The sequence below is a fragment of the Cariama cristata genome, unplaced genomic scaffold, assembly GCF_000690535.1.
Source record: "Cariama cristata isolate BGI_N322 unplaced genomic scaffold, ASM69053v1 scaffold27954, whole genome shotgun sequence".
Classification (NCBI taxonomy): Eukaryota; Metazoa; Chordata; class Aves; order Cariamiformes; family Cariamidae; genus Cariama; species Cariama cristata.
The window spans coordinates 1,284-9,170 of record NW_009615089.1 but is presented as its reverse complement, the minus strand read 5'-3'; the positions used below and the strand labels follow the sequence as shown (position 1 = coordinate 9,170).

Genomic DNA, 7,887 nt, shown 5'->3' with positions numbered 1-7,887 from the left:
ACTTTAGTCCTTCTTCACGCATTAGTGATAATAATGCTGATGCAGTTTCTTTCACTTTCTGATGCAAAGCCTGACCACCCTCTCAGTACAGGTCTTACCAGGTTAGGTTTCTAGGACCTGAGACTTAGTATTGTTCAGTGCAACCAGGAAAGATTTTTAGACTCAGGTCATGTATAAAATGAATACTTGAGTTAAATAAGTTAAAACTGTACCAATACTTCCAGACCAAATGCTGGTTCATAAATGAAGTGGACAGATAACTCGATATGCATAGTACTGTGCATGGGAATACTCATTTAAATGTTAAATATTTTAGCTTCCCACTGAGTGGTTTTCAGGTGATTCAGAGTCTCTGCCTCAGGAACACTGATGTGAGTGGCAGATCACACAAGCATTTGAAAGGAAAGCCTTTCATGACATTCAAGACTTTAGTGTCCTGGCATCAGTATAGGCTTAATCTTGTTCACTTGAGTCCAGCTGTAGAAAAAAGGTCACTTCGGTTCAGGAAGAAAGCGACTCTTGGCAATTACTGCATTCATATTGGAGTCAATCCAGTTAAGGTATCGAGTAACTCTGGTGTAAACACCAGGCTTGTTTTCCTTTGCACAGCCATCTCCCCAGCTGACAATCCCATAAAGTGTCATCCTGCCATTGTGCTCACAGACCATGGGGCCACCAGAATCTCCCTGACAACAGAAAAGAACATATTAGGCCATTTTCTGCAGATAGAACCTTTGTAACAGGGAGCCTATGATTGTTTTTCATAGAGTGAAACAAGCTAGTAAATACCATGAGCTAAAGTTTTGATTTTTGAGAACATTGCATACATGTAAAAGGCGGCTAAGCAGCTGCTGTGACTTAAACAGTCTGTAAGGTAAGGAGTTTTCTAGTCGCCCCCTAGCAGGGCACAGAGAAAACAGTTACCTTGCGCACAACTCTCCATCTTAAGTTTATAATCACAGGTATCAGTTTAGTGATACATGATCAAAGCCAACACACCCAATCTTCATCACAGAATCAACTGTCTCCCTGTCCATAAGCTACTTTTACACCAAAGGACAACACTTTCTCTTTTTAGTGGCTCATATGGCACCTCTGCCTATTAAGGGTATAGGGAAGTAAATCTAGTTTTGAGGAATCTGTTGAAGGGGCTCAGTGTCCCCTGGTAATTCAACTTTTATCTCTTTGCAGAGCTATAGTTAATGTTAAGAAAGTGCAAGCTGAGATTGGAATAGCTACTGTATTCCTCTGATGCATATCTACCAGCCATTGCTTGAATAGATTGTAAATAAGGCCTTGAGGAATAGCAATGGCCAAGATACTGCACTTCCTGCACCTCCAAAGGAGGATCTGGAGAGGGTAACACCTAACTCTAGGTCCCAACCTTCCTTCCATATGTTTGGCCACACTAGGGGTCAACTCTACTGGATGTACTAAATTCATGCTACATAAAGAGAAATTCTTCTGATTAGTAGAATTATGAGATGCCACCAGCCAATCCATATAGTGTACATGCATTTAAAATCTACAAAATAAGACAAACCAGTTTTACCTTGCATGCATCAGTCATCCATGTGGGATCTCCAGCACAGACCATGTTGTCAGTAACTCTGATATTGTCATAGTACTCATACCTGCATTTTGTCTGTGATACTAAGTTTACAGTGGCTGACATGAGTCTTTGAGCATAGTAGATATCATCTGCAAAAAAAAAAGTATTTAACTACTTTCACCATCCAAAAAAAAACCAACAAAAAAACCCCATAACACACACTTTCAGCACTTAAAAGAAGTTAGCATAAGCATTCCAGTTCTGATTTGATACTCTATTTCCAGCCTAGGCAGTACTGTTACTTTTACTGCTAAAGAAAAAGCTTTACAGATAAAAACAAGTGCTTCAAATGCAAACTATAAAGCTTGTTTTTTAGAAAGAGTTTGGTACTTTTTGAAGGAAGTTCTGCACAAATGCAATCTTTCATTAATCTTCCAACACAGCTTCAATTTTTTGTACTCCTCACCACACCAGGAATGAAAAAAATTGCTGGTTTAAACCTTGGCTTACTTTGTATGGTTGAGAAGCATCAGATAGGAAATGCCATGGACAACTAGAGAAGATGATAGCAAAGATCATCTTTGAGAAGCACATGGAGTATATAGAATAATAGAAAGGATTTATTTTTAATCCTTGGCAGATCATGATACACAAACAGCCAGTTCCCACATTGTGCACCTACAACTTTGGAAAAAGAAGTCATTCACTTACAAAAATCTTGTTTTCCATAGCCAGATATTTCACATCGGGTATTGTCTTGTAAGTAAAGGTTCTTCTCTGGCAAGCAGACTGTTCTAACATATTTGGACTCTACTGCACACTGTCCAGAAGTTGTTCTTATCTTTATCAAAGCTAAGGAATAAGTCAGAAAAGATCCAGTTAGATTTGTAAAGCAAGTTTTTCCCCTCAAGTTCTCCGACAATAGGAGTATCAGGTACAGTTAATGGGAATAGTTGCTATTACATTTAGTTCTGGTTACGTATGGCTCTTCTCATTGCTTTTGGAATGAGACTGGGTCATTATTTAGTGCTGGGAATTTAATTTTGTTGTTACTAACACTGGCAAACACTCCAACTTGAACTTCCTTCCTGCAAGGATAGGGGCTGATAGCTCAGGGAAGATTCTTCTACAAGTGTATCTTCAGATGTTTTAAAACCTCAACTTCCTGACTGGCTGTAGAGAGTGGCACCCATTGCCCTGCTGAAGGGGGGGCAATTTATACTGTACTTCTCACAAGAAGGGCTTACGAAGCTATTCTTTGAGTTTTTTTTTCCTTGGCAGCAGGCATTTGGAAGGGGTCGTAGAGTTCTAAGTGTCAAGTGCAAGAGTGGCAAGTCTGTTCTATGCAAGTTGCAAAACCCCATCTCTGACTGTTGGTAGGTTTGTGAAAGCCAGAGAGATTTATGGACGTCTGGATTAATTCAGGATAACCTGCAGCCAGTGTGGTACCTGATATGGCATTCCCCTACTCTATGATGAAATGTACTATGCAGGCATTTTTTCATCGTTTACTAAACATACAGGGTGATCTCTGTACACATAGAATAAGATGGTAGAAATGGGATGCTGCCACCAGTGCTTATGGAAAAGCCATGCCTTGTACAGGTCCAGAGATAAGACAGGCTTCTAGTTGACTGTGTCAGGTAATGCAGCTGACATGCCACAAACCAAATTTATACAAGTGGAAAAATCTTGCTCAGAACAGGCCTAGTTCTCAGAAGCACCTAGTTACTGTTCCACTTCATCTCATCTCTGGTTCTACTTTTAGAAGATGTATGCCACAATTACGTAGCCTTCAGCTATCCTCAAGTGTTTTAGCGGCTCATATTAAGATGATACTTACCAATATCATTCTCATTGCCACCTGTGTCATCTGTAAAGTCAGGGTGAGAGATGATGTCATCGACCATGAATACTTGTTCCTTGTCATCAGTAACATTCAGTATGGACTTTCCAAGGAAGACTTTGTAGATGGATTTGTCTTGTGGTTTTTTTGACCTGAGTGAGTATAAAGAGATTCATGAAGACTACTGATTTCTGAGAGTGAGGTCAACAGTTTAGATGTAGTCCCAGTTCTGTGTTTACTTTAATGCTGACAAGAAAAAGTAAAATCTAGTCAACTTTGAAAGTTGATGCAGTATTCTAAAGGAAAGCATCCTTATTTTCCATTTGAAGGGATTAAGGCAAAACGTTCAGGCATTTTGCAATTCAAACCTAGCTAGCTGCTACTAATGCCAGGCATTGGTGATGAGAACCCTCTGCAAGATACCAGGAGGATCAGCTTTCCGCAGGAAGAAAAACACACCCACAAATGTATTGCTGAACAGCTCATCACCTTTCAGTACAACTTTTACCTTAGCTGTTCCCAAACTTAAGACAAAACCCTTGCTCCAATTTAGGCTAAAACTGTTTTAATTGTATAAGCCACCAAAATATTTGCATCTTGCTAGTTTATTCTGCTAGACTTGGATTCTCAGAGGCTTAATGTTTATGGTTTATGCTATATGTTTATGGTTTAGGATTATGCTGCTCTTGTTTTGCTCAAAAGAACATTCTTACTATGGTACATTTTGAAGGTTAGTTGATGAGCATTACACAAATAAATCAGTTGACCAAAGTTGCAAATAAGAAGGACACAGAACAGTAAACTTACGGATTATGAAAACAGTGTGCTGCTGTAAGTACCCAGCAAGGGTCAATGAGGCTGCCACCACACAGAAAATGGTCTATGCCCCTTATGTTCTGGAAGATGCCAGCTACCCAAGGCTGAGACTCAACCTCAGCCTGTCTTCCACCAACAATCTTGAAGTACTTGCTGACACTCCTTTGACCACATGTATGCCCTATGAAAGAAGAAATTCTGTTTAGATGTTCTTAGACCTAAGCACCAACACTGTGGTATTTTTAAAAAAAAAACCAAAACAAAAAACAATCAGTTAATCAGTTGTCCTGAAATTAATGTTACTTACCACACTTCTCCATGTTGCAGGGTGTTTCTTGAATGGTGAATCCCTTTTTGGTGTAACACCAGGGCCTGTTCCTTCCATTCGGGTTTCTAGAAGATAAAGGAAGTGTTCTTCTCATAAGAAGTTTTAAAAAAAATGATAGTACATTAGAATTCTAACTGTTCTGAAAAGGCCTAAAGTGTTGTGTTGCAAGATATGCCAGAGAAAACAACTGACTATTACTGTAGCATACTGGGAATTTCACAGTACAGTTGCCTTCAGTGGTAAGCGAGAACTCTACACATTTCAAAGAGTCATATTCCAGATATTTTTAGTCAAAATTCATCTCTCTAGTATTTTTTTTTAAACACATATATCAATCTCTTGAGGCACTTTTGGAGCTGTGAGAGTAGAAGTTATCCCAGTCAGAGTGATGTTTTTCTTACCTGCAGTAGCTGTGTTTGCCTAGTCCGAGCTGCAGAGCATTCTTCAAGTGAGCATGGTAACGACCCCTCCTGATTACTGAGGGAAGGTCCCATGGCAGACATTTGTCTTCTGTTGCCATTCCTCTGTAGTCCTCCCCATTCTCAGTATAGCACGTGCTGTCAGTGTCTGAGAAAATAAATATTTTGTTAGCAGCATGTTCTTCTTTAGAATTGTTCTGAGACAGAAATAATCTGTAGGGATCCTTCTAATAAGAAAAAAGTTCATCCATTATACTTGAAAATAGATGATGCAAAATCTGGACTGATTATATATTCGTATTAAATTTGTTCTATACAAACTTTGAGCATCAAGTATCTTATGTTTTAAAGCATGCATATTGCTTCTTTAATAGCTTCAGTGTATTTCACAATATAAATCTGTTCTGCTTCTGAACACTCTCAAACAAACACTTATCTCAACCCAAACTAAAACATTCATGAGGTAGGCAACATTAGTGAGGAGGTAGGGACAAGAAAAGAAATTAAGAGACCCTGATTTTGCACCACTATTTAGTTGTTTCTCCTCACTTAGTCTGTTAGCATAAAGTGCTAAAGGATATCCAGTAATGTATTTGAGTCATACTTTCACTTGCCATTTCATACTCCTAATTTGCCTATCTTTTTAGATATTTTCAATCAGTTAGTGTTAAGGAAGATAGATACTCTACCTAGTTCACAGTGAATCCCAGTGTATCCTTTTGGGCATATGCAACGATTAATTCCACTAAAGAGGTAATAGGTAACGCAGGTTCCTCCATTCAAACAATGGCACTCTGCAAGCAAAGACATCACTAATTAGAGGCAAAACATTTGAATGATGAAGTAAAGTGTAATGTAGTTGCAAACTAAGTTTTAGGTGTTTAAGTATCATTAAGAGTCTTCCTTCTTGTATGAAGATATAATTGCAGGATAACAAATTCCTTTTAGGTTCAAGTAGAATAGGCAGATAGTTACCCTTGTGATCTGATCTGTGTTTATATGGCAGCTTGTAGTACTTCTTGATATAAACCTAAGGGAAAAGAAAAAAAGGATTTTAAGGAAAGTTTCTTTTACATGGTTTGATTATCTTTCATGGGTCCAAGGTCCTAGAGCATATCTTCAACAGTTTAGTTTTTTTGCATGTAGTTACCAACTGAACCTGCTCCATGGAATTTGTATGTGAATGAAGAGTGGAACCCTACTTGAGCAAAGCAGAATGGAGAAGAAAAAAATACACCACACAAAAACCCCTACCAAGCTGGTCCACTGCATCAGGTCAACATTGCAGTTATTTCTGCTATAAAGGGCTAAGCAGCTCTCAATGGTCAGTGCTCCTAAAACAGGGAAAGGAACTTCTCTTTCCACTTCTCAGCCACCAAGCAGTGCAGCAAAGATGCAATATTCTCCAGCTGCCTCTGTCATTTTGGTGACCTTGATGCTTCATGTTTGTGCCATGGAATAAAGGGCAATAGATTTATACAACAATAGGTTCTTGCCCTGTACTTCAGGTCCTGCCTCTGCTTCGCAGGCTGGATATTTATTTCTCCATGGAATTAAATCAGATTAGGCTTTTAGTATACTTTTCACAGAGGTCAAGTAGGCTTGCCTGAGCAAAAACAAGTAACAGTAACAATATAATTCCATAAAGTTGGTGAAAGGCTCTGCTGATAGATATCAGCATACAAGTTGATAGTAAAAAAAAGATATTCAAATTCCTATCTGTTGCTCCTTTTTTAGCATCACACTTAAGGAAATTTAGTTAAGGCCCAATATCCACCTCCATGAAAGACCAGGGAGGTCTTGGTACTCAGTGTCCAGGTCTAAATTGCATTAAGAGAAAAACAGACAAGGTAGATTTCTTGGTTATTGCATGATTTCTTCACTATTTGAATGCTAGCAGACATCTTCAGGTGGAGCAGAATCAGAAGAAAAACCAAAGGGTTCAAAAACATGTTTCTTGAAGGTATATGTGCAGCAGATGCATACATACATGCAAAGACAGCAAAAAGGAGAATTCAAGTCAAAAGCCTGCTACACTGTCCAAAGCAGAAGTATAATCAAAACCAGAAGTGGTTCCAAGTGAACCCCCCCACCATTTATTTCAAAACTTACAGAATCTAGTCCCGTGACAAGTGTGCCCAGGGTTACCGTGAGGAAGATGAGTAACTTCATGTTGTTAGTTAACTTCTCACTTCGTTCCTCTTCTATCTGTATTATTTTGATTCTGAAAATAAAAGAGGAACTTAGTGTCATGTCGTAGCTTGCAGTGTCAACTTCCTTGCTTCTGTTGTCTTCAGTTGGTTTCAGAATAAGTCACAACACAATCGACAGAAGAATTAAGCACTGACATACTGTGGAATATCTGCTTATTATTTCCATGTATTAAATTACAGGTTATTGTTTGAAGCTTTTTTGTTCATTAAGAAACACAAGCAGATTTTTTTTTTAGAGTTTAAATGAAGCAGAAATTGAAATTGGAAAAATCCATACTCAGTTTCTGCAATGTGAACTAACAGACTTAGAAACTGGCAGATATGTTTAGTTGCTGTCCAGCTGCTTGTACCCATTTAACTGATTATTACCACCTTCCAACAAAAGCACTGAACATCCACACTTAGGGTAGGAAAGGGAAAGCTCCTTTTTTCCTCTATAGTTGCTGACTGCATCTTGTTGATGCTAGGCACATACATAAGCCTGATCACCTCACTGAGTGCCTCTGAACACTGCAAACTCTTGCAAGTCTGGTCTTGATGTTACCTCAAGATTTACAGTATTAGAGAGGCTTAGAACGTATTTTGTCTTGATTTCTTATATACAGCTGGATCTTGTAGCCAAGCATGTACAGCAATCTTCCTAAGCAACTGTTAAAAGACTAGCTTGTAAAAACAATGGGGGTAGAAACCTATAAGGTACCAATATGTGGGTT

At 38.7% G+C, this 7,887-nt stretch overlaps 1 protein-coding gene across 1 annotated transcript; it reads right to left on the bottom strand.

Annotated features, from left to right (window-relative positions):
* Window positions 1-491: 491 nt before the first annotated feature.
* Window positions 492-7,182, bottom strand: LOC104161317 (urokinase-type plasminogen activator-like). Its single transcript, XM_009699698.1, has 10 exons — window positions 7,074-7,182; window positions 5,937-5,991; window positions 5,651-5,755; window positions 4,944-5,109; window positions 4,522-4,607; window positions 4,206-4,395; window positions 3,396-3,550; window positions 2,264-2,404; window positions 1,553-1,701; window positions 492-686 (listed from the first exon to the last, which is right to left on the bottom strand). Exons 1-10 carry the CDS (start codon window positions 7,131-7,133, stop codon window positions 492-494), a joined length of 1,302 nt encoding a protein of 433 aa, XP_009698000.1. The 5' UTR covers window positions 7,134-7,182.
* Between the last annotated feature and the right edge of the window lie 705 nt (window positions 7,183-7,887).